This window comes from Suricata suricatta, chromosome 6, assembly GCF_006229205.1.
Source record: "Suricata suricatta isolate VVHF042 chromosome 6, meerkat_22Aug2017_6uvM2_HiC, whole genome shotgun sequence".
Taxonomy (NCBI): Eukaryota; Metazoa; Chordata; class Mammalia; order Carnivora; family Herpestidae; genus Suricata; species Suricata suricatta.
In genome coordinates, this window is record NC_043705.1 from 45404208 (window position 1) to 45431467 (window position 27260).

A 27260-nucleotide genomic window follows, 5' to 3' on the forward strand; every position below is an offset into this window, starting at 1 on the left:
CAGGGGCCCCGGGATCCTTTGTATAATACTTTATTATTGAAATCTGCATGATATACTGGAGTGAGCACTCTCCTGAGTGAGAAACAAGTCCTGAGGCTTTAAGTGACCATAGACAAGCGTACCTTTTTAAGAAAAAATCTACACAGTTATTTTCAGTGTGAGATTACGGGAAAGCTGGTTAGAACAACGCAGTTTTACCAGCTGCTCCCTATCCTGGTGATTATGGTATGTTAACTCCCTCCCTTTCCTGCCAGGGTAGATTTGTCCCAGGTTTCCTAATCAAAAAATCCCCTCTAGAATAAACCACTATTCATGATGACAGTGTACTTTACCTTTCAAGATTCATATGGTGAAGGAAAAAAAGGTGAAGAACCAATAGACTGGATAATCTACAGCGCAGGAGAGCAGCATACTACAGTGTAAACAGTAGAGGACCAGTAACAAGAAACACAGATCCTGATGCTGTCTTCAATGTGACGAGTTAGTGACTTGGGAGTCGTCTGTCTTCAGTTCCTCTTCTGTAAAACTAGGTTTAAATTACGTGTTTTCTGAGAGTTTTACTAATTTTAAAGTTTTTGTTTTGGGTTTTTCTGTTTGTTTTTAGACATAGCAATATAGACGGATGGGGTAGAAACTGTCCCTGTGGAACTGACTCGGGCTTTCTCTCCTAGAATCTTCAGTTTTGCTCCTGTAGCCTGCTCTCTGTGCCTGGTGCAGCTGTCTTCCTGAGATCTACTTCACAAGTGACCTCGGGACTCCCTTCCTATCTCCTCTACTTCCTATAAAGTCTTCCTGCTTTGGGTCTACCGCCTTACTTTGGTAGAAAAATCTGGAATCAGTGCTCTCAGAAAGGATATGTGAGAGGTACTTTTTTTTTTTTTTCATTTTGAATGTCTGCCAATGCCTTTATTCTATTTCACACTTGGTTGATAATTTGGTTGGGTTTAGAATTCTAATTTGGATATAACTTTCCTTCAAAAATCTGAAAGCATTATCCATATCTACTAGCTTTGAGTATTGCTTTAGAGAAAAACATTATTCTGACTCCTGATCTTTTTATCTATGACCTGTTTTATCCTTGACTCTGGAAGCTTGAATTATATTCTCATTTCCTATGATATGAAGTTTTGTAACAGTGTGCTTTTGTGTGAGTCTAATTCTAACACTCTGCTTAGTACTGGTTGAACCCTTTCATCTGGAAACTAATGTCCTTCAGTTCTTGGAAATTCCTTCTGTATTCTCCATCTGGGACTTATGTGAATGAAGTAGTTCCTACATTGATTCTTCAATTATCTTATCTTTTTCCTCCCCTTGGTTTTTTTTTTTTTTTCTTCTTCCCTGGTTTGCTTCTTAGATTTCTTCATCTTCCATCTCTAAGTTTTTAATGCCTGCTTCTTTTTGAATTTCCAAAAGTTCTTTTGTTGATTTGTTCTCTTTATAGTATCTTATTCTTGTTTCATGAGTGCTGTATCTTATCTTTCTATAAAACTGGATATTAATGATTTCTGTTTTCTTCTACTTGCACAGACTATGTATCCTTCAAGCTGACTTTTTTGTTCATTGGTTGGTTTTGGAATCTGTATTTCAATTGAGAGTCTTTTCTCAGAAATTTAGTGCTTCTTGATTGTCTAAAAAGCTGACAGGAAGCCCTGAGCAAGCAAAGCTTGGAAATCTCAACTTTACTGATAATGGGACTGTGTCAGGTCTTTGAAGAATCCCTGAGGTCACTATCTTTCTTTCTCTCTTCTTAGACTGGTCACATCTCCCAGAGTTGAACCTTCATACCTTCTGCCTGGGTGGTCTATGTCTGGGAGTCATATAGGTGAAGACGGCCAAAAGGTTCTCGCCTTTCACTTACTGTACTTTAATCTGTTGTTTTCATCTATGTTTGTTATATCTCAGTTTAAAGACCTTTTGTTTTACCTGTCTAGAAAACAGAGCTGTAATAGCCTGCTGAGGTAATGGAGGGAAGCCATCTGGCTTCACAGAGTAGGGAAAGCTAACTGAAGGGAATTACTTCAAATTTTTAACCAATTGCTTTGTTTTTAGCTTTACAGACATCCTCACAGAGGTACCTAAGGATACTCATTATCAAGTCGTTTGGGAGTTTTAATGTGTACTATCAGGTTTCTCCTCAGATTTCCTACTATTATAGGACTGAACTTTCTCAAGCGTGCAGGCCATTGTCACTAAACCCATATGCTTCAAAACTGTGTTATTAGTGCTTCCTACCTCATTTTCTTTGTAGTTGTGGGTTTAATTTTTTTTTAATTCTTCTACTATCATTTCAGTGGTTTCATTTGGGAATAAAATTAACTGTATATCCTCAAGCACCTACCTTTACTTGAAGGTGTATATACTCAGTGTCAGTGACCCTCTTTGAGACTCTCTCCCTTTTCTGCCTTCTCAGCTTGTCCTAGTACCTTGGCATTTGACTTTTCATTTACCTTCACTATTTATATAATATGGAAAGCTTAAAAAGTTTTAAAGTGTTTTTTGTTTATTGTTCTCTGATGATAATCTAAAGTAAGATTTTAACTCTTTGTATCTCTCTCATTCCATGTCTAAACCCATATTCAAACAAGCTGCATTCTGATTCTGTGTGACATCTACCATACGTCATTTTGAAGTTTACAATGTATTTTCACATACAGAGTTACACTGTATCCCTAAAAGCCCCCATTGCCAGAAGAGGCCATTTTATACACAAATGGTTAAACAGCAGGTATACGATCTATGAGGAGCAAGGAGAGCATGCTCCCCAACAAAGAAACAGGTAACTTGGTCAAATCTCTTTGTAAACATGCTAATGACAGATCTCCTGGAAACAAACTAATTGTATTTGCTAGTTAGTGAGTACCTTTGGGGGTGGGAGATGTAGGGTTGTGCTCAAGTAACAGAAATTTATCTTCTCACATTTCTAAAAACTAGCAGTCCACAATCAAGTTGTTGGCAAGAGAATCCTTATTTATAGACTGCTTATAGCACAATGTACTGGATCTAAGATAGTTTATGATACATAATCCTGGAATCTATGGATTTATGAGGCATGGCTCACTGGAAAATGTAACTCTATGGATATAACATTGACATGTTTCATGATCATATGACTTTTTTGTGTGTAATGAAGAAACCTCATGTTAATCTTGGCCAGAGTAGGTTGTGAAGGAGAAAGAAAGAAAATCCCTGGGGAGCTGTACAGGCAGTCCTAGAATTCCTGCACTTCTCCCTACACCTCATGATCATTTATGTACTTGAAACTCTTAGTAAAGCTTGATCCTGGCTAATGTCTCTGATTTGAATTAGTGTGATTTGACAAACTGCTCCTTTGTGTTATCACACAAGGAAATTAAGGTTCACAGGGGTTAAGTGACTTGCTGAAAGCAACTTGCTAAAAAATGGCCAAATGGGTCTAGAAACCAAGTCTTAAATCAGATTCTTTGTACCCTGTGACACATCTTAATGTGATGGAAAAACACCAGTAACAGGACCTGCTCTGTGGAACGAGAAAGGTGCCTCCTGATTCTAACACTGATCCCCTGCTGATGTGGGGCGAAGTACAACATCCACAGCCTATCCTTGCCTATGCAGTACCTCTTACATAAACACACAAGGTGTCTTAATGATGAGTGTAACAGAGCAATAAATAAATGTTATATAATAAAGCACAATATTTAGAAACATTTTTAAAGGATGTAGGGAAAAAAAAAGCATTACTTACTTTTTTCTTGTAATGCCTGCAATTTATTTAGTTCTTCATTCTCTTCATCACTCTCCTCACTACTTGTGCTGCTCACATCCAAAACGATGTCCCTTTTGGGGTCTACTCGGAGAAAATTGCGGCATTCAAACGTCAGATGACCAGCTAAGTAAATCAAACAGACAAAAATGTGAATGACAAAATCATAGACACCTGAGGATACTCATTGTATTTTTATTACCTATTTTTACTTTGTTGCCTCATGGTTGAACAAGTTACAACTTTAATAATATAACATGTAGTTTTAACTTTTATTCAGTGAGTGGTAGTTTGCTTTTCCTGTATGCACCACTCAGAGAACTTTTTCCTGTTTTCCCTATGTATTTAATTACATAACAACTACATAGTTTTCATTTAATTAAAGGTGTTATGATAATGTAACTGACTGCGCTCTTCTAAAGAACACTTAAAAATTCGGAAAAATAAAGTTCCTTCTGACGTCATTCCCCTCCTAAAGTTGATCTCTATAAGAAAACCAGAAGTTATATACTTACTACATGATACAACTTTTTAAAAAAATCAAACAGTTCAAATGCGAGAAAAGTACAGGAAATTATATAACTAACATCCAAATGCCTATCCACCCACATGTTAACATTTTGTTATTCAGTTAGTTTTTTTTTATAGCAAGTGTCTGCACACATGTGCATGTACACACACAAAATTGGAGACCTTGCACCATTCCTTAAAACCCTGTCCTAATCCCATTCTATTCTGTCTTCAGAAGTTGGTATACCGAAGTTGGTATTTATCTTTCCAAAATAGCACATTTGATTATTTATTTAATATAAACTCAATTATACTTACCTACCGTTCTGCAACTAGTTTTTGCCACTCAATATTATGTTTTGTGATTTACCTATATTAACATAAGTAGATGTAACGGTCTCATTTTATCTGATGAATATGCTCCATTATATAAGAATAAGATTTATTTATCTTTTCTACTACTGCTAGAATCTTAGGTTGCTTTTTCAGTGCTTGGTACTGTAAATAATGCCAAAATGAATAGCTGTACATGTATTTTCTGCACACGAAATGGTTTCTCTAAGGCAGCAACTTCCAATTTTTTTTTTACTATGATTGATGATAGTAAAAAATAACATTAAGACTAAGTGTATTAATATATATCCAAACACAAATACATGTTAACACACAAATAGGAAACAAAAAGTGACCTGAGTACTACATCTGATATTCAAAAACAAAAAGCAAACAAAAATAAAAACAATACAAAAGTGCTAACAGTAACCACATAATTGATTCCACAACACACTGATGATTCACCATAGACTCTGTGCTAGGGTTTATTTCTAGTTCTCTCTTAGAAGTTCTAGATTTATTCAAGAACACCTCGTATTAGAGTCATAATCTTAAGATACACTATTTGGCTTCCTTCCAAATGAATCATTCATAAGTGTTTTTCAGTTTCTAAACGTATGGAATTTTCAGATTAAGCTTTTGTTGATTTATAAGGATATTACACTGTTAACAGAAAGTAGGGTCTGTATGATATCAGTATTCGCTGATACTACTTTTGTGGACTATCATGTAGTAAATGCATGAAATGATTTAGTATGCATTTGGTAGGACTATATATCACTCTGTGGAATAGAGTGCTATATTCTGTTGCTCAAATTCTCTCCATCTTCTTTCTTCCTAATAACTTCTAATAGCATAATTTTTAAGTACCTCTATGATTACAGAGAACATAAAGGCTATATAATAAACTTCTCAAGTATTAAACATAATTAATTCCACCAAGCTTCATATTCCTGCCATTATGATATCTAAAACTGCAGGCTTCTAAATCCATTTATCTTCCTTGAAGCCTTATCCTCATCTTGTTGTTACTGCTCCCTTGACTTTACAGATCGTAACCCCTTTCTTCCCCAATGTTTTTATGACAGCTTCTGAAACATGCAATCTTTAGTGGACAAATTGTGTTACCTCTGTACAGTCTGCTCCCTCTACCACTTGTTTTAAAGGATATCTGGCTCCTTCCTGGGAACACTTTTTGACAGCTTGCCTCAGTATCATCAGAATCCTCTGGGCTTCTTAATACTGCTTCTCAGTATAGCAGTCCGCTAGCCTCCCATGCCACCCTCTGTTTCTGTATAATAGCCCGTCCACTAAAGTCTTTGGAATCTGGCTCAGACTGGGGTTCTTCACGCTAAGCCCTTCCACAAACCTACATGAACAGTTTAGAGTGCTGCACGGCCTCTCACAGTTCCCTGACGTTTTAGATGCCAAGGCCACACGATGCTACTTTTCATCACTTGAAGTGCTCCATCTCGCAAGTTTTAAACTCCACTCTTATACTCTGACTATAAGCTTTTATCCTTCTAGCTTTCTCATTCCCTTACACCCATGCAAAGATCTGTTTTAGAATTTTTTTCTGTCAACACATTTTATTCCATCTCCTTTTTATTTATGTCACTTTTACTAAATTTATTTCTCAAAAGAAAAAAAAAACCAAATCTATTTGCTGTCACCTTTCTTATGCTAATTGTTGATGTGAAAACTGTCAATTCCGAAGAGAGTTAAAGCTTAGCATTTCCAAGAGTCGAGAATCAACTAGATAGAGCACAGGATTTTTTTTAACTTCTACACTTATCAAAGTTATATTTCTGTGTGCAAAGTTACAATGTGCATAAAGTGCACGTTTTTACAGACTTACATAAAAACTACATTTCTGAACTGCTTTTGCCCCTTTCCAGACAAAATCACTTTCTCCTCTTTTAGTAAATTTTCTATTTCCCTAAATTACAAATTTCTCTTAATAAATGCTGCTTCTTGATTTTTCAGCTCAGGCATAATTAATTGACTTCCTACTGTGCAAAATGATCATTTAGTTAATACTCTCCCCCTTTCTCAGTGTTCTTATATCCTTTTAAATTTTGATTTATTTTAAATTTTTAGTTACTTATTCTCAAGTACATTAATATACAATGTAGTCTCAGCTTCAGGAGTAGAATCCAGTGATTGATCTCTTAGGTATGACACCCAGTGCTCATCCCAAAAGTACCTTTCTTAATGCCCATTTAAACCATTTAACTTACCCTCCCCAACCCTCATCAACCCTCTGTTTGTTCTCTGTATTTAAGCATTTCTTATGGTTTGCCTCCCTCTGTTTTATTTTCCCTTCCCTTTCCCTATGTTATTCTGTTAGGTTTCCGAATTTCCACATATGAATGAAATCATATAATACCTGTTTTGGAATCTTATTAAGACCTTAACTCACTCAGTCCCTTCATTTTCTTCTAATCTGTCAAACTTCTCATTCCTGACTTTTGGGACACTCTTGTATAGCTTCTTTGGCTCATTCATGTTCATCTTCTACCATACCTCACTGTAAAACAACTACTCTGGCTCAGAGCTAACCTTTCTTTAGGCTGTGCCTATCTCTGAGCAGTCAAGAAATGCTTGACTACAATCACACATACATGAACATTAGCACAAACACAAAGCGTTTCATTTTTGTGTCTGTCCTTGGTCAAGTTCCTCTCTTACTCCCCTCAGTGTCTTTTCTAAACTTATGCCTGACTTAAATCATTGTTCAACTACTTTCCTGTTCCACTCAATGCACCCCCTCACAGACAGACAATTGCTCCTCCTAATTTACCAAGAAAACGGAGATTACCAGACCGGGTGGTCTTCTACTTTCTATCTTCACAACCGAAAATATCCATACTTTATTCTCACCGAGTTTCCTCCAAACCTAAGAGTTATCCTTAATGGGGTGCCTGGGTGGCTCAGTTAGTTGGGCATCTGACTTCAGCTCAGGTCATGATCTCATGGTCCATGAGTTCAAGCCCTGCATTGGGTTCTGTGCTGACAGCTCAGAGCCTGGAGCCTGCTTCAGAGTCTGTGTCTCCTTCTCTGTCTATCCCTCTCACACACTCTCTCTCAAAAATAAATAAAACAGTAAAAAAGTTATCCTTGTTATAACTCTTAGAGGAAACTGCTTCATCTTCTCCTGTCTCCAATATCTGCAAAATCTCCTATAATATCCCTTAAGTTTATATACTCACCTTATACCTTAAATATAAAACCCTCCATTTATCCTAAACTCCCTTCTAGGAATTACAGTTGACCCTGGGATGCTGATGCCTAGGCAGCTAAAAATCCAAGTATAACTTATGGTTTCCCCCCAAACTTAACTACTGGATTTTATGTGATTGAAAAGTAAGATAGAAGTCACCAAATGGAGAAAAACAAAGTGAAGATGGAGAAAATTTGTAGGGAGTAGGGCTTTTGTCTATTTCTGGCACTCTCCATCCTATGACCTGTGGGGAGTTCAGTTCACTAAGGTCTTGAACAGGTTCTGGGAAGGGATTCTCACTGAAGTAACAAAATACCACATAATAACCTGCCAAATCACCTCACCTTCCACCAAGGGGTGCTGGAGAACACCAGGGACAGCCCTAGGAAGAGGACAGTATCAGGCAGAGAAGCCTGGGCCCTAGTGGGGTGGGGCACTGTCCACGGTGCTGAATGTTTTCTGAGGAGGGGAGCTAATATTGCTCACCCCTTCAAAGCCATTTTCTATGAGGAGAACCAGAATTAGAATCACATAAAGGGGATTGGGTGGAGCAGAAGGGTACTGGTGTTTTTTCTTCCCTAGTTCTCTATCTTCCTGCTTGGAAGAGGTTGTCCACATTTCTATGCAGAGAAGCAAGAAACAGGTATCATTCTAGGATCTAGATTGGCTTACTGCAGGTGGGGAGAAGGCGATGTGATGGTTCCTGCTCTACTGCTGTAGTGTATTTATTTTTAAAAGGGGGGGGCACCTGGGTGGCTCAGTAAGTTAAGTGTCTGACTCTCAATTTCAGCTCAGGTCATGATCTCACAGTTTGTGGGATCAAGCCCCACAATGGGCACAGAGCCTGCTTGGGTTCTCTCTCTCCCTCTGTGACCCTCCCCTGCTTGCTCATACTCTCTCTAAATAAATAAACATAAAAACAAACCCTACATAAAAACAAACCTGTGTAGTTCAAACCAATGTTGTTCAAGGATGAACTGTATCCAATATGTTCCTGTAATGACCTGAATGCTGTGTCCCCTCAAAAGTCATATGTCAAACTCCCAAAGGGGATGGTAGTGGTTGATAGAACCTTTGAGAGGTGGTTAGGTTTCTGAGGGTGGTACCCTCATGAATGGAATTAGTGTCTTATAAAAGAGACTCCAGGGAGACCTCTAGTCCTTTCCACCATACAAGTAAAAAACAAAAAGTCTATTACCTGGAAAATTTGCTGGTGCCCTGAACTTAGACTTATAGCCTTCTATGAGCAATAAATTTCTGTTAAGCTACTGGGCCTGTGGTATTTTGTTATAGTAGCTCATAAAGACTAAGACAGTTCCTCGTTTTACTCATGCAAATTTCTTGAAACAGGAGGTTATATACATACAGGCTCTCTACTTTATTATCCATCACAATTCAGGCCTGAATCTACATAGTTTGCTTCATGACCTACCACTCTACTTAAGCTGATCTTCCTAGAGTCAAAGAAGCATCCTACTTGGTAAATCCAGTGAACAATTTTCAAACAAATTCTTACAAATCCTATTGGTTACACCTGACAATTTCCCCTCAGTTTTGAAAAGCTTTATCCTTTGAGTATCTTTGCTGCCCACTTTCTCCTAGCATTGTACCTTCTTGGTCACTTTTTCCTTAGATCATACCTATATACTTTACCTGTTATATTACTCCACTAAGAGTTTGCTATTTTTCCAGAGTTTGCTTATATAAAATCACATAGGCCAAAAATATGACTATGGGGGCAAAAAAGAGTGGTTGTTTCTATAAAACAAAAGTTATACTTTTGGAAACACTTGATTTAAATGGATTATTTTTAAAGAGTAGTTTTCAATTTAGGTACTGGCAACAAGACTGTACAGATAGAGAAAAAAATCTAAAACAGTGAGAAAAGGTACCTGTTTTCTCAAAGGGGGTGCCACTGCCATTTTGAGCCAGACAATTCTTCACTCTCCAGGGCTGCCATACACATCTCAGGATTTTTATAATCCATAAACCTTACATACTGAATGTCATACTGTTCCCCCCAACCCTCAGTCCCATATGGGCAACTAAACAAACAAAAAAAAAAAGCCACAGATTTCCAGGTAGGCAGTATTAACCCTAGTTGAGAACTAATGATAAAATGATTTTGCACTCAGATTTCTTTATTTTTGCTGCTTACTCATCTTTGAAGAAGTTATAAAAAGTAAGAAATACATTTCAGATATGCCTTGCACTTAAAAGACTATGTGAAACAATAATCAGCAGAGCCATAGGCAAAGAAAAGGTCATGAATGCATATCAATAGATTAGCATTTGAGGTTAAATAAACATGAAACATATTTAGGCATGTTTTTATTTCCTGCTACTATGCTCAAATGCTCAACTACCAAGTATACTATCCCGAGCTTTTTAAAGACATATTTTATGAGAACAATCATAATTATTTGAGACATTTAGTCCATGGACAAAAGCTTAATGTCCTGGTAGCTTTTAAATATTCACAAGTTGCCAACTTCAAAAGTACTCAAATAAAAACTCATCACAGAAATAACAATTCTTCTAATTTTGCTGAGGAAACATTGCCATGAAAAAGCGACATCCATGTTATTTATAACAGATTCACCCTTAACTTCACATTTTTTAAAACACTATGACCATTATTGAAACATACTGACACAACAAAATCTTTTTCAATCAAGTATTAAACTTCTTTATACACCCTGAGCATCTGGGTGGCTCAGTAGGTTAAGTGTCCAGCTCTTGGCTTTGGCTCAAGCCATGATCTCGTGAGTCAGGGCTACATGCTGGGCTTTGGGGTGGTGGCTTGGAGACTGCTTGGGATTCTCTCTCCAACCCCCAACTCTCTGGCCCTCCCCCACTTGTGCTATTTCTGTCTCTCTCAAAATAAATAAACAAACTTAAAAAAACTGTACAACCGAAACCATTAGTGTCACAAGAGAGTCAATATTCCTTTGTAAGTAAAGGATGAATATGCATATTTTTAGGCATTAAAAACATTTCAGAATTTTGTAGACTTTTCTCTTACATCTATAATCAATATAAAGACCCTGGCTTACAAGTAACAGATAATTTTTATAATATAGTTTCTATCAGAAAGGCATGTAAATTGAGAAGACCTTCATTTTTAACAGGTGTAAGATGTAAATTTAACACAGGAAGGATTACTAAAGTTTTCCACAGAAACAAATGAGAAGCTATTTAATAACTTAATCACTAAAATCACAGATCAAAATAATAAAGCAGAAGGAATTAAACTTAGAAAGACTGTCAAACCTATTTGCTTACTTGGCTTCTCTAAAAAATTTCTAAAACTATAGATACTTTCATCATTATGTAAAATAAAAGAACAATAAGGAGACTAGATCAACATTCTATTTGCAAAACATTATTTTGATAATTTTCCTACAAGTCTTAAGCTAAAAGAAGTTCCAGTAGATAAAGCAGTATTAGTAGACAGATTGGGAAATCCATTCTAGAGTTTTAAGTAAATAATACATCATATGTGTATATGCTACATACATACATACATGCGTGTGTGTGTGTGTGTGAAGAGAGAGAGAAGGAGAGAGGAGGAAAGGGAGTGAGAGAGAGAGAGTCTGAGTGAGCACATTCCTAAGTCTTGAATCAGGATAAAATATGGAAGGGAACCTTGGTGGCTCAGTTGGTTAAGCATCTGACTCTTGATTTTGGCTCAGGTCATAATACTGTGGTCCTGGGATTCAGCCCTGCATCAGGCTCCATGCTTAGTGTGGAAGCTGCTTGAGATTCTCTCTCTCTCTGTCCCTCTGCCCTTCTCTGCTCATGCTATCTCTCTCAGTTAAAATTCTTTTTAAATTTAAAAACAAGAAATAAAATATGGAATTAGCAAAGATTTAAAGAAAGGAAACAAAGCAGAGGCCTAAAGCACAGAAAAGATTTCACTGCACAAATTTCTTGCATGCAAGTATACTCTTCAAGAGTTTTTATTTATGTGAAGAATATGTAAACTTATGCATTCACTTTTGCTAACTGAGCAAGATTCCCTTGAGCCACATTTCAGCCTTTCCTTGGAGGCATGTGACTTGGTTCTCCCAGTATGCTTTCAGTATGGTTCCTTTTAATGGAGATTTATGCCCTGATTACTCTCTTATCATATGTTCTTGCATGGAAGAAGCACATGCTTTTTAATCACCTTTACTGTTTTTAATAACAGTGTACATCTGAGGCTGATGTAACATTGTGCATCAAATATAACTATACTTCTAAATTGATAATAGATACATATATTTCAGATGGATAATTAACCCTAATCCAGGCTCCTTTGCATGCTCTCCAAACAAGTTAGAAAACAGCAAATGCTGGGGTATCTGAATGGCTCAGTCAGTTAAATGTCAGACTTCAGCTCAGATCATGACCTCACTGCTTGTGAGTTTGAGCCCCGTATCGGGCTCTGTGCTGACAGCTCAGAACCTGGAGCCTGCTTCTGATTCTGGGTCTCCCTCCCTCTCTCTCTCAAAAATAAATAAACATTAAACAAAAATTTTTTAAAAAGAAAACAAAAAGAAAATAGCAAATGCGACTGGTATAGCTATTATCAAAACTTTAGGAATTGTTAAATTTAACTAATGATATTCATTTATGGTACATAATTATAAATATAGACTATATAACTGCACATGTTAAACTTTATTTTTCTATCGTATTTCATTAGTCATAAGAGACATTAATGATTACTTAAATCAGGTTTTTGCCTGGAAGCAGAAATTCTGGGACCAATATTATCCTCATAAAGACTAAATTCAATAAAAAGAAAAATCCTTCATAAATAATTATCATTGCTTTCCCCTCTTCACTCAATATCTAGACAGACAAAGAGTAAAAGAATAATTATATGTGTACTTTTTGGGGGGAATATAGTTTGTATAGGCTCCTAAATCTACTACTCCACTTGTATTTGACATTTGTGCCAGTCAACAGATATATTAGCCAACTGTCACTCAGTCTATAACAGGGAAAAAAGTAACTGTTTAGGGCTGACAGAAGAATTTCTGAGTCATCTGCAAATCTGGGCTAAATAACCGGGCTAAAGAACTAAGCTGAAATCAGGGCCCTGAAACCAGGATGCTAAATCACACTGCCCAAAGAGGCAACGATTCACTCTTCACAATGTTATGTTTTAATATACTTACGATAGCCACATTTTTTACAGCCTGCTCGGACACTGTCCTTGTTGCAACCTGAAATATAATCGGATAACATTTTAGCAGACATATACAAGGTAGAAACATAAGAATTCCATCCCATGAAAAAGCTAAGAAATCATCTGTTGTATAATTTCTTAAAAAAAAATATTCTTTACCGAGTTTACTAACACTATTCAATTGTTATGATTACTAGGAATATCCGGAAACACCAATTTACTCTAATTATTTTCTTTGACAACATTTCAAGAGTAATTCCAGAATATATTTTTCTCTAATTTAACAGAAAGGGAGTGTCATAGTCAAGGGCTTAAACATCCCCAAGAATTCGATAACACTGAGAAATTCCAGAGTACTTCAGCCTGTCCCTCAAATGTAAAATAATTAACTATATATCTGTACACAAATATATGTGTATATATATTCCCTATATACTATTACATATACTAGTATATTTATTATATATATGAGTTACTAAAATAGGTGTGTATGTGTATATATACATGAATATTTGGGATAACAAATGATTTTCTGCTCTCCCTTAGAAGAAAAACAAACTGACTTTCTTAAAGGGATTGGTAAAAATTCAGAAAAAACTTTAATTGCTAAGTATTATAAGAAACATCTGAATGCAGCACTCAACTTCTGACAAGAAAAAACTACCAGTCATAATCAGTCTGATCAATGTTTAGAAGTATTTATAGTATTTCTGTATAATTAGTGGTGCATGCAATGTACTGTAATGAGGATATAAATAACAGAAGAAATAAGTTAAAATTGATTTTTTGCAATAAAATACACATAAAATTTATCACCTTAACCATTTTAAAGTATATAATTTAGTGGCATTAAGAACATTCATAATGTACAACCATCATCACTATTTCCAAAAATTTCTTCATCATCCCAAACACTAACTGTTCCCATTAAACAACAGCTGCCTACTCCTCCTTCCCTCTAGCCCAAGGTAATCTCTAATCTATTTTCTGCCTCTATAAATTTAACTGTTCTAGAAATCTCATTTAAGTAGAATGATACAATATTTTTCCTTTTGTATATAACTTATTTTACTTAGTAGAATGTTTTCAAGATCATCCATATTATAGCACATATCAGAATATCATTCCTTCTTATGGTTGAATTATATATATGTGTACACACACACACAGTTGAAATTACTTTAAACCTCCAATAAGAGCTTCTACCAGCCAGAGGGCCAAGAAAGAATTGCTCTATTATCTTAATGAATGGCATATAACTCCTAAATCTTTCATATGGAGATATAATCCAAATTTACTAATAAACTAAAATATATATGGTGCAAATATAAAACAGTGCAACTTTTAAAGAAAGATGTTTTGAACTGTTTCCTTACTTTTATGAAGTCAAAACATCAGTCATTTTTTCCTAATCCCAATCTTTAAAATATACATTAAGTTGTTCTAGTAAAATACAGTCAGGTCTGCTATAATGCTTGCTTTAAAAAGATAAATTTGTTACAATGCAGGTAATATAAGAGAGCACAATTTGAGCATAATGTGACTTTTGTCCAAGAAAAACACTCCATGAATGTAGAAAGTGGTATCCAGTTGCTCTGAGACTCATAGGAATACACAAAACACACACACAAGGACATAGCCCAAACCCTTCCTCGTGACCTGGGTTCAGCATGGGTGCCGGGAGCAGCGCCCATCCACACTGGTAAGGTAACTTGGATCCGACTTCATGTCATCCTCTTCCTACCATTACCTCAAAACAGTTCACAGGCTTCAATTCTTATGAACTCCATTTCCACAGCAAACTTCAGGGCTTTTATTACTATACTAATAGTATACAAATACTATTAATTGTAGTATTTATGTGCCTTTTAACCAATTAACATGTGGAAAACTGTGCTGTTTTTATTAGGCTTCTATAATTTTTTATGTATCACTGATGAAGTTATGAGTGTTGTGCCCCAATCTCTTGTTTTCTCACAAACCTTGTGGATTTTATTGCATAGAGGGGGAACACATATGCTGCACTGTACCAGAACTATGGACTAAAACTAGATTAATAATAAAATCTGGGTCTCTTTCATTATGAAATAATTGCCTGTTGGAAAGAAAGCTCAGAGAATCCAGGTCAATGTTAAGTTTGCTTCCATAGAAACCATAGATGCTGAATAACACAAAACAAAACTGTTCTAAATGCACCATTACCATTCCTACAACAAACTAAAGATGTTGTAATGGACAGATCTGAAATGATCTCATCTCAGCCTTTATGAGAGATTAATTTATTTATGACTAATTCTATCTCATATTTTTAGAATGAGTTCAAAATACAAAACTTTTTTCAGGGAAGGTCATCTCCTTTAACAAAGTTTTAACTTTTACATAAAAGGGAAATGAAAGAATTCTAAATAAAATTAACTCCATATCAACTATGGTTTCACCAGTTTTTAGTTAAATTAAAATTTCATGCTTAATTTGTCTATAATTTTCATGACTGCTGGGCCAATTGAATGCTTCTACCTAAGACACTGAGTCTGATACCTCTGACAAGATATCTGGGACAAGTAACACAATGAAGTGGGGACAGTTCATTCATTCTCCTGTCAAGATCCAGTTTCTAGTGGCAGTGAGGTCACAGAGAGCAGCAGTCCTAACCAGGTCTGGGACTGTGCAGGATCCTGGCTATGAGTGCCCTTGGTCTTGTCTATTTTCCAATCCTTGTTATCTAGCCTTTGCTTAGATTCTGTGAGCTCCTTGATATCTCTTCCTTTCTGCTTCAATTAACTAGTCAGTTTCCATTATTTGGAACAAGAACTCTGCTGATCACAATGGTGCTCCAGATTCATGTCCAAATGAATAGCAAGGTGTATGAAAGGCCCTTATTACTTCAATTAGAAGTTATCCATCTCCCCATCTTAGGTTCTCATACTGTTCTTTGTTCCATTCCTCTTTAAAGTTTGCTAACGCTGTTCAGAGTGATAGAGCCTGGCTCCCTCAAAATGTTGCTATGTAATTATGACCTACAATCCCAAGACCACTGAATAAAATCTTATAAAATTTCCTACATAAAAAATTGACAAATGTCACCAAAAACAAACTCAAAAGCTATAAGAAAATAGAGCAAGAAATACTGGAAACTCATAGCACCAATAAAGGGTAATTATCCTTACTATATAAAATCCAGAAAATCATTACAAAAAAGACCAAGAACCAACCGGGGGAAAAAAAAAAAACAAACCCACTCAGCCAAGGAGCTGAAAAGAGAGCTCACAGAAACAGAAACAAGTGGAAAACATGGAGATCCTCAGCCTTATTCATAATACATGAAATGTACACTAAAATCTATACTAAGATTGTATTTTCACTTATCGGAGTAGCAAAGACTAAAAGAGTTGAAGAGAGTTTGGGGGAGACACACTCTAATACAGTAATGAATAGTACCACCTCTATGGAGAGCAAGCTGACTATAAATGTATATACTACTTTGACCTAGCACTTGCACACTGGGGAATTAATCTTAATTTACTTGCACAAGTACATACTGACTTATGTACAAAGTTACTCACTACAGCATCATTTGTAATAGTAAATCAGTAGAAATAATTTTGACATAAATTATGGTTAGTCTTTATTTAATGATATCTGATGATTTCTAAGATATAGAGAAAAATGCAAGGTATAGAACAGTGCTTATGGTACGCTGTCATTTGCATGAAAGGAGATTAGATATAGATAAAATACCGACTATATATAGACTTTATTAACAGATAAACAGAGATATGCAAAAAATATCTCTGTAAGGACATATATTAGTGACCTAGAAAATGGAGAACGGCCTCCAGGGGTAGAAAAGGGTAAGAAATATGTCACTATACACCTTCTGATGATACCTGAAACATGTGAGGGTGCCTAGGAGTCTCAGTCAATTAAGCATCTGATTTCTGCTCAGATGATGATCTCATGGTTCATGAGTCTGGGCCCCACAATGGGCTCTGTGCTGATGGTTCAGAACCTAGAGCCTGCTTCTGATTCTGTGTCTCCCTCTCTGCCCCTCAAAGTGTGCCCACTCACACTTTGTCTCTCTCTCTCTCTCAAAAATAAATAAACATTAATACATTTTTAAAAAATCTGAAACATGTGGATGGATTACCCTCCCCAAAACCAAACCAAAGACCTCCCTTGAACAAACCCAACGCTAATAAGAGATGACGTTGTGCAAGTATTCTTTGACAAAGGCAATGACAGCATCTGTAAATTCTTCAGGGAAGCTACATTACAAATTTACAATAAAACTTAATTAACTGATGGTTTTAGAAACAAATTTTAGAGGTCTTTATTTCTTCATTCGTTAAATACTAGCAAAGACTTACTCTGGAACTAGAAAACTGTCAAACAACTTGAATGGTGGGGAAGGGTATGGCTAACTGGCCTTTTACCTCCCAGTGACTTATAGGAGTGGAGAATGCCAATTTCTCTAGATTCCAGAACATGCCAGACAATTCTCCACACATTTCACTGCTAGGCATGGTGCAGATTCCCTAGTAGTCCTCAACAAATGCTTGCTGCTTTGAGGTCAGAAACTTAAGAAAATATTTCAGCACTTGGGAATCAAGAACTTCTGTTGCTCCCAGTTGCAAGTTATGAAACTAAACAGTGTCTGCAGTATTACTGGCTCATCGGAGAAATGATAGGCAGTGGAAGAACAGGAATAAGAGTTAGAAGGATAACTGAAATAAAAATAATGATTATTTAGGCAAGGGAAGGGAAAAATGACAAAGAAAGAAGGGACCTTTCTAGGGTGATGGAAATATTTAAAATCTTGATGTGTGTGTGTGTGGATGTGTGCGTGTGCGTGTATATATATATGTGTGTGTGTGTGTATATATATAATATATATAATTCTTCAAGCTATGCATTTGTAATGTGCATTCTTTTTCAACATGTAAATTACACCTTAGTACAGCAGTTAGCATAAAGAGAAAAACAGTCTGTGAAGAAGGAAAAGAGGGAGGTTAGAGAAGACTAAGAACCAGGGACAAGATCAGAGGATGAAAATATGAGCATGTAAGCAAAAGGGACGGTAGTATCCCCAGCAGATGCCTCTGCTTATTCAGTGGTCCCCAGAGGTATGGCAAGACATCCTATTGGCCTAAATTTATTTTGTTTAAATTTCACATCACCTATATTTCCAAGTCAACAATTTAGTTGCTGGGAACTTTAACAGTAATGTTTGGAATTTAATATTATATTTTCCTGTCTATTTTAGATTTGCGGAAACCTGTCAAAGTTTTCTTTACATTAAAATATTTTCTATAAGTATTTAAATTTCAAAGTTTTCTTTTAAAAATTTAAAACTGAAATTTAAGTTTTCTTTTATTAATTAGCAATTACAATCACTTCTGTCCATTCTTTTCATTTTTAATTATATAGATTCAATTAAATTAGATTAGTTCCTTTTAAGCTAACACTTTAAGTTTTATATTTAGTTACTCTATTATAGTTTTATCATAATTTGGGTACCCTTAAAGATAACTTCAATTTATTATGCTTTTAAAATCCAAATTGTAGCCAGATTTTATATACCATATAGATACAAATGTCCATATATGTATTCTGCTAAAATTGAATGCAAAGTAAAACTCTAAATACTTAAACTTCTCTGCTGCTTTACGAGTTCATAGATATAATCCTTTTTTGGGGATCCTCAAATATTTTATTTTAATTCTCTGTGAATTAAAAAAAAATAGGTTAAAGGAGATCCTTGATGGATCTCCTGAGCCTGAGTGGCTCAGTCAGTTAAGTGTCTAACCTGTGACTTCAGCTCAGATCATGATCTCATGGCCCCCGTTGGGCTCCACACTGATAGCGTGGAGCCTGCCTGGGATTCTGTCCCTCTCTCTCTCTCTGCCCCACTCATTCTCTCTCCCTCTCTTCTTCTCTCCCCCCCAAAATAAATAAATAAAATTAAAAAAAAAAAGAAGATCCTTGAGGTAAACACTTTGAAAGAGCAGATGTCCTCACCTTTAGTTAAAAATGGCTTCACAATCATTTGATCCTCAAAAGTCGAGATAAAAGTAAATCAAAGAATTGCTTATATTAAACGACTGACAGGGGAGGGCCTAGGTGGCTCAGCTGGTTGAGCCTATGACTCTTGATTTAGGCTCAGGGCGTGATTTCTGGGTTATGGGATTGAGTCCTGTGTTGGGATCCATGCTCAGCAAGGAGCCTACCTAAGATTCTTTCTCTCTCTCCCTCTGCCCACCTGTCTCTCTCTCTCTCTCTAAAATAAAAATAAATAAGCTACTGACATGAAAGAGCTAGCATTTAAGTCAATGTATAAAATGCTTTTATCCACTTGCCTTAAAATATAAATAACCCATGAAGGAAAAAAAAAGGTATAGGTATTACCAGTTTAAGAAGAGACATGGAAATGTGAATTAACTAATGAAACAGAATCACAATTATTGTTTAGTCTGTCAACTTTAGTACTAGATTCTGCTCGGCAACAATTCTAGTGATCAACCTTCAAAATTATTATTTAATTATTATTATTTATTATGGGCTTATCTCCAAAATGAATGTTAGAGAAGCTATAAATAAAGTCCCTATACTAAAGGAAACTGCAATATACTAGGTTATCTAGGACCATGTACCCACAGCTATAATACATGGTAGAACATGCCACCATAAAAAACACAGAGCTCTCCTACTAAGCAGGAAGAACTGAGAGATCAGGAAAGCTTCCCACAGGTACCTATCGACAGTAAAGGAGAAACAGTGGTAACAAAAGCACATAGGCAGAATGGTACAGGAGAGGTTCTGGGAATAGTTGGCCAAGTCAGAAGATTGTAGAATGCCTGAGAGGAAGGGTGGGAGGAAAGAGTAGCAAGAGTGATTTCTCCATGCTTAGGAATATGTACTTCACTCCAGCAGAGATGGGGAGTTCTGGCATCCCAACAGTTTAAGAGGGAGAGAAAGCTTGGTCATCAACCCCTTCATTATAGAACCAAGAACAATGAGCCTTGGAAGGTTAAGCTGCTTGAAGAAAAACACAAAATTCACAATTGGAGTCAAGAACTAAATACTTGCCCTCTAGGAATGACATGATCAGATATATGGTTTAGGAAAATTATCTCAGCAGCAATGTGCAGCACAGACTAGAGAGAAAATAAGTTATGTGCAGTACAGTTTTAGAAGTGAAGAGAAATTGGATGCACTGTAATTCAGAATTCTTCTCTTATTAAGGTGTTATAGTAATGTGTTTTCAAAATCTCACTCACTTTGATATGCCAAATGTATTGTTAATATGGCTACAGAAAATTCCCCATCTTGGCTATACAGATTTTACTGAATGAGAGAAAAAGAGTTTTTATGGCACCCACATCAGTAACATACGTTGCCCCTTGAGCCAGGTCAACTCTTCACAGAGAATGGTGTATCATTAACATGAATGTCAGAACCAGTTTCAACAAGTGTGAGTAGGAAAAGAAATGTTTAAAAGAAAGTAAACTTCACTGGAACCTGTATTTAAATGTTATTTTTAAAATGACGACTAAGAGTCTATGATTTCCCTGAGAAAGTGCACATTTCATTGTGTTGCCTACATCATGGTGTACGCTTACACTTAATGCTGTGGAAAAACAGCTGAAACAGGTGACCATAAAATAGAAGAGACTAATTTTCATTTGTGGAAAGCAGTCTCATCACTTTAGAGTCATATCCTATAATAATCACTAGCAAGACCACCTAGGAAATGCCATGCTGAATCCATATGAGCATTATACCTAAAAATAAAAGAGAGTAACATAATACCTGTCCTCGAGTCTTCTTTTTCTTTAATACACTATCTAGATCGATCATTCAAGAAATTACCCTAACATTTTCTGTATTCTATATTTTCTGATGGTACTTGCATTGTGCTCTTACAGTGCTGTCATGCCTATTATCTCAATTTTTGCTGGGCTTAAACAGTTTATCCATGTCTTGCTATCAAGCTTAATGACACAATTTAAGATTATTACACTTTGGAGCATTACTATGAATTGGCAGAAAGTTAACCTGTCTGTAACAATTCAATAAGGACTTTTAAAAAATCATTTTTTTCCTTTCTTAAGTAGCCCATTTTCATAACCAGACTTAAGTTTTATGAGGACACAAGCTGTGATCCTGTGTCCCCTTAAGTGTCTATTCCATGTGGGTGCTCAACATGCTTGCTCAGGTAATAAAACCAGCAGTGACAGCGGGTCAACTCTAGATGTAGCCGTGCTGTGCAAAGATCACCAGGGCTGATTTAAAGTATCAGGATGCCTAGACAAGCTACTGGGCAGACTGGCCTTTCTCTGCTAGCTCCTTACATGTTGATATTTTCCAGGCTTCAGCCACAGAGCTTCCCTCCACACCCTATACTGCTAACACAGCCAGTGACAATGGTCTTAACTCCTACTCCGTGTGGGGATGCCACTCTGGCTTCTTTTCTAAGCTACAAATGTTATCTCTTATTGCCTATTAGATATTTCCATTTGTATGCCTGACTACACCTCAACCTAAACTCCAAACTGCAATTATCATCATCCCCCTAAAACCTGCTCCTACTCAGGTGCTGCCTATATTAGTAAAGAGCCCCACCCAACTGCCTAAGAGGAAAACCCAAGTATATCTCACTTCTTGTCTTACCTACCTACACTTAATCAATCACTGATTAGTGATTCTACCAGCAAAAATGTGTCTCCAATCTAAGGGGCTTCTCTCTCTTCCAAGACCATATGTGAGGCATCATCATGACTTACTAGAAACTACTACTAATTGGTGACTTTAACTCCAAACTAGCATCCTTTCAATTCATTGTGCAGCCAGAAAGATCCTTCCAAAATATGAACCTGTTTAAAAATGCTTAAATGACTACCCATGATCCCTGGGAAAATAACCAAACTCTCTGTTCATGGCTTCCAAGGTCCTTTAAGAGCTGGAAACCACCTTGCAAATTATACTACATGGCAGGATGAGTAAGTGCATGAGGACTAGAAGAGCCAGACTGCCCTGTCCCTTACAAGATACCCCTGAACAAGGAAGTCACTTGATTTCTTTGTCCCTCAGTATCCTCATCTATAAAATGGAAATATACTTATTTCACACTATGGACTTGAATGTTAAATACGATAAAATACAATGGTTTGACCAGTGTGTGACATATCTGATACATACTAAATGCTATTGACACATCTGATACATCAGTAAATATTAGCTACTGTTATTAATTCTCTAGTTAATTTCTCACTTCTCTTCCATCTATTGGGAGCAACTTTTATTTCCTCTTCATTTACATATCCCTCTGGCTGCAGCTTCCCATCCCACCAATCCAACCATCCTGGAGTCCTTTAGGACTTATCCTAAAGGCCACGTACTCTGTAAAGCCCTTCTGTTTCCCCTTAGGTATCCTTAAAACGTGCTCCTGAAAGCTCTAGTTTTCCTGCCATGCATTTGTCTGACTTTCTGGTACTTCCTCCCCATTGCTAAAATCTTCTTATTTTATTTTATTTTTTATTTTTGAGAGACAGAGAGAGACAGCATGAGCAGGGGAGGGTCAGAGAGAGAGGGAGACACAGAATCAGAAGCAGGCTCCAGGCTCTGAGCTGTCAGTACAGAGCCCTACGCGGGGCTGGAACCCACAAACAGCGAGATCATGACCTGAACTGATGCCGGACGCTTAATCGACTGAGCCACCCAGGCGCCTCTCCATTGCTAAATTCTAAGTTCTGTGTGAGGAGCAACTGTCTGCTCACCACTGTTCCCAATGCCTAGCATATTGGCTAAGCACGCCCTTAATAGATAGACATGGTTCTGTGGATGAATGGATGTATCTTTCCTCTCTCACAATCCCATTTCCTCCCCAAACTGTAGCGGTTACAAAAGTGCGATATTCCTCTAACTGCTCTCCGTGAAATCCAGTTCAGGAAAGGCTGCCACCCAACAAACGCGGTCAGATAATACTGGGAAGGGCAGCTTAAAACAAAGTTAGAGCTTCTGAACCACAGCACTTCTCTGAGCCTTTCACACACTCAAGTGCCCTGTGAACCTCCACGTTGTGTGTGTTTGAGGGGCTGGAGTGGGGGTATAATTGTCAAACTATCTCCTAGACCCGTGTTCTTCCGAACACGCCGTCGCAGAGCTGATTTAAAGGACTTGCCCTCCCGGACTAGACTTCCAACTAAGCGGGTAGTTGTGGACGGGAAATCTTTGAAGTACTTATTTCGTAGGGTGCACTGTTTTTAGGACGGTACTCTTTGGATACAGAACCTGCGCGCTGGAAGAAACCACAAACATCAAGGAACAAATCTTCTTTTCCAAATTCAGCAAATGAGGCCCAGAGGGGGTAAGAGCGACTGGCCCACGGCCACACAGAACTCCATACAACAGGAAAGGAGAAGAGAACCGCGGATGCCAATTTCGTCCCCGAAATTCCACTACCAACAGTGCCTCTGGCTCCAGGGGTCCGTCAACGGTTTGCACCTCAATTCTGTTTTCGAACCATCCCAAAGTTAGGTCAGTTTTTCTCGGCTATCCCCTAGGCCTACAATTACTGCCCCTCCTCCCCCTACCACACACTTTCCCTGTAATCCTTCCAGCGCAGCTGGAGCTTGGCTGGGGCGGAGGAGCCAGCGTCTGTCTTACTTTTTTCCTTCAGAGATTATATCTGGAGTGTAAACTTTTTCATGTAGAGGAAACGAACCTGTTCATTTTAACGCCTCCGCCTAAATCCCCATGGACACTACTCCCTGGCCCCGCGCACCACAACCTACCCTACCCGCTCCCTTCCTCGCCTAGACCCAGGGGCCCTGTGGCCGGTCTTCACCTGGGACTGCCATGGCTCTGGTAAGAGGGGTCGCAGGAGCCGTAGGCTTTCGAGAGTGCCCTCGCCTCCAGCCTGGCGCGAGGACCACAAACGGCGAAGTTGGCCTCTTCCTCCTACCAGCGCCGCCGGACTTCCCTTGCCAGTCGGGGAAGGCCTCTGGCGGTAGCGGAACTAAGTAACGTTGATGCAGTTTCCGGGGGAGTCATATTACAAAACCACATGGTCCAAACCATTGCTGCCAGCCCCGGGGGTGGGGTGAGTGTAACCTGCACACGCGTGTACTCATGTAAACAACACCAACATTTATATATTGTTTTTTAAAAATTGTAACACAAACTAAGTTAATTTGTAGGTGCTTAATAATAATTTTTCGTTTCCTGGAGGCCATTGGAACCCCCCTTCTCCGGATTAGCGGTGCTCAGGCCCAGGAGCAACATGGCGGCGTCCGTGAGGGACTAGTTTTGGGAAAAGGTAGTGCTTGGTGCCGCTCGCTTGGGGACATTGACAAACTGGAGCTTTCCGCGACCACCCGATTGAACGAAGCGTGTTTTGATAGGTGCACTGCTTTAGTGATCGGCCCTCCGTTTTCATTCCCTAGTAGGAGCGGAGCCCTGAGCACTGAGCAGGATGAGCAACATCTACATCCAGGAGCCTCCCACGAACGGGAAGGTGAGAGCATCAACCAGGGTACCTGGGCTCCCCAAAGTGATACCTCACCCATTAAGGGAGTTCTGGGGCGTTAGTATTGGAAAAAATCATAAAATGTCTTGTCCCTTACTCCTGCCTCTGGACAAGATTGCATCAAAAACCATCTATTGATACCTCTCAGCAAATACTTTGAGAAAGTCCTCAAATGGAGATTTCCCCCAGTGTCTGGCCCCATTTCTTGCTTCAGCCTAACACATGTAAGCGTTTTCTAGGGCCTTAGGTAGAAACATAATTATATTTAAAATTGTGACTTTTTCCCCTTAATTTGTAAATCGCTCTTTTTCCATTCATTCTGCAATCATTTATTGAATGCCTGCTAGTCACCAGGCACTGTGCTAGGTGCTGGAGACACAAAGATAGATGGATAAGGTCTAGTTGTTGCCCTGGAAGAGCGTATGGGATGCAGGCAGTAGACATGCTTATCAAGAGAGGAGTCTAGTGCTAGGATAGTACTGAAAAGAGAAAGAAAAGAAAAGTTTCATGGGATGTATCTTTTGAGCTGGTCTTAAAACATGAGAGTAGAGAATGAGAAATGTTCCCACATTAGAATGAGAGAATGATTTCCTGATTGAATGGTCAAGGTATGTCAGTTCCCATCGAAGATTTTTATATGTAGTGTAAGTAATAGAGTAAGTATCACTGGAATTCTTAAACTGAGAGCTAGTCTGTTATCACATATGAAATGCAATGGAGCAGCGAAGTGGAGAAAATAGTGGTACTGAAAGTACTTAGCTGAGGAGTGCCTGGGTGGCTCAGTCGGATAAGCGTCCAACCTGGCTCAGGTCATGATCTGACAGTACATGAGTTGAACCCCACTACAGGCTCGGTGCTGACAACTCAGAGCCTGGAGCCTGCTTCAGATTCTGTGTCTCCCTCTCTCTCTCTCTGCCCCTCCCTTGCCTGTGTTCTGTCTCTGTCTCAAAAATAAATATATGAACATTTTTTAAAAAGTTAAAAAAAATGAAAGTACATAGTTGAATTAGTATAAACTAAATTTATATCAGATACAATTCTGTTGCATGACTGTATCATAATTTATGCACTCATTTGTGAATCAACCTTTTGTAATATAATAAGGCAACTTGAAGACAAAAACACTAATGCTATAATTGATATCCCCCCCAAATTTTAGTGGGCATTTTAAGATGAGCCATTCTTTTAATTCTTTGTTGTTTGAACTTCTCCTTACCCCTCACTTCTATCTCACATTGTTGTGAAAACTCAGAATACTTACTTCTTCATATTTCCAGTTGTTTTTTGAAGATGATATCATCCTCAGTTAATAAACACTGGCAGTGAACAAAAATATTGCCCATCCTGCTAGCAGGCTACTCTGGCCTGCTCAAATATCACTTTAGCTAGTAGAGAAACTTTTCTGTTTTCTCTGTAAATGGCAAACCCTATTTATGTCCTGCATTCCAACATTCCCTACCCTTTACCTTTTCAGTTTTTTTCTGCGTACTTACTAGTTATTGTTCATTGTGTCCTCTCCCTCCCCTTCTCCTCCCCATAGAATGCAAGCACTATGATGGCAGGGACCGGCATCTAGAATGGTGCTTGACACATGGTAGGAGGATTCAAATATATACTGATTGAATGAATGGATGGATGAATTAATACTAAATTTCTCTTAAAGTATTAAGCATCACTGAGTTTGAGGTTATATGCTACTGGTCAAGGGAAGATTTAGTTGCTTTACTCTGGAGGAAGATTTGACATGGTCATAAAGAGGAAAAGATTTAACAAAGATACATGCTTGAACAGGAGATCTTTTATTCAGCAAACATTTATTGAGCAACTAGCACACACCAACCTCTATTCTATGTTTTAGGGACACAAACGAAAGAAAAATCAGCATTGTTCCTATTATCATGGAATCAGTTGAGTGAAATATTCATTCATTAAATAACCGTGCAAATAAGTACATTCAAGCTGTGATAAATACTGTCCTTCTGGGAGCACCTGGGTGGCTCAGTTGATTGTCTGACTCTTGGTTTTGGCTTAGGTCATGATCTCACAGTTGTGAGACTGAGCCCCATGTCAGTCTTTGCACTAAGAGTGGAACTTCCTTGGGATTCTCTTTCACTCTCTCTCTCTCTCTCTCTCTCTCTCTCAAAATAAATAAGCTAAAAAAACATACTGTCCTTCTGAAACAGAATTGGGCTTACAGAGAACATCAAGCACAGCCAAAGTTTCTTTCAAACATAGTTGGGGATTTTTTTTTTCCAGCATAAGACCAAATGAGGACATTGAAGCCTCAAAGTTCTGTACCATAGAGAGCACATGGCAAGAATTGGGGCCTGGAAAGAATTTAAACAGATATAATAATATGTTTGCTCAGTGAATGTTTGTTTAATGCCTATGGTGTCTAATGCTACATTAGGTACTAAAAGGATAAAGAGATATTCAGAATAAATGGGACAAAGTTCCTCCCTTCAAAGAGCATAGTATCAAGTTGGGAAGAAACTGACTTATCATATCAGTGGTTGTCTATTAAGTTGTGCTGTGTTTTGCTGTATCTCTGGCCTCTGAAGATGATGCACAGAGATGTGCCCCTTTATAGAAATGTCCTTATACACTCAAGATGAAATTTCTATGTATTAGGATCACTTAATTTAAATTGCATATTAATATATATTCATTTTTGAGAGAGAGAAAGAGAGCGCATGCGTGTTCACACTCACGTGAGTGAGTAGGGGAGGGGCAGAGAAAGGGAGAGAGA

The 27260-nt window shown here is 37.7% G+C and overlaps 2 protein-coding genes across 2 annotated transcripts in view; one reads left to right on the top strand and one right to left on the bottom strand.

Annotated features, from left to right (window-relative positions):
• The window catches only part of SREK1IP1 (SREK1 interacting protein 1), a 44181-nt gene extending 20181 nt beyond the window's left edge, over positions 1-24000 (bottom strand). The window contains exons 1-3 of the mRNA XM_029942316.1: positions 23831-24000; positions 12974-13021; positions 3722-3865 (exon numbers count right to left, since the gene is read on the bottom strand). Coding sequence (XP_029798176.1) covers positions 3722-3865; positions 12974-13021; positions 23831-23843 — 205 coding nt within the window. The 5' untranslated portion in view covers positions 23844-24000. The remainder of the gene's footprint in view (positions 1-3721; positions 3866-12973; positions 13022-23830) is intronic.
• Positions 24001-24259: 259 nt separating this feature from the next.
• The window catches only part of CWC27 (CWC27 spliceosome associated cyclophilin), a 177933-nt gene continuing 174932 nt past the window's right edge, over positions 24260-27260 (top strand). Inside the window, exon 1 of the mRNA XM_029942318.1 lies at positions 24260-24499. Coding sequence (XP_029798178.1) covers positions 24458-24499 — 42 coding nt within the window. The 5' untranslated portion in view covers positions 24260-24457. The remainder of the gene's footprint in view (positions 24500-27260) is intronic.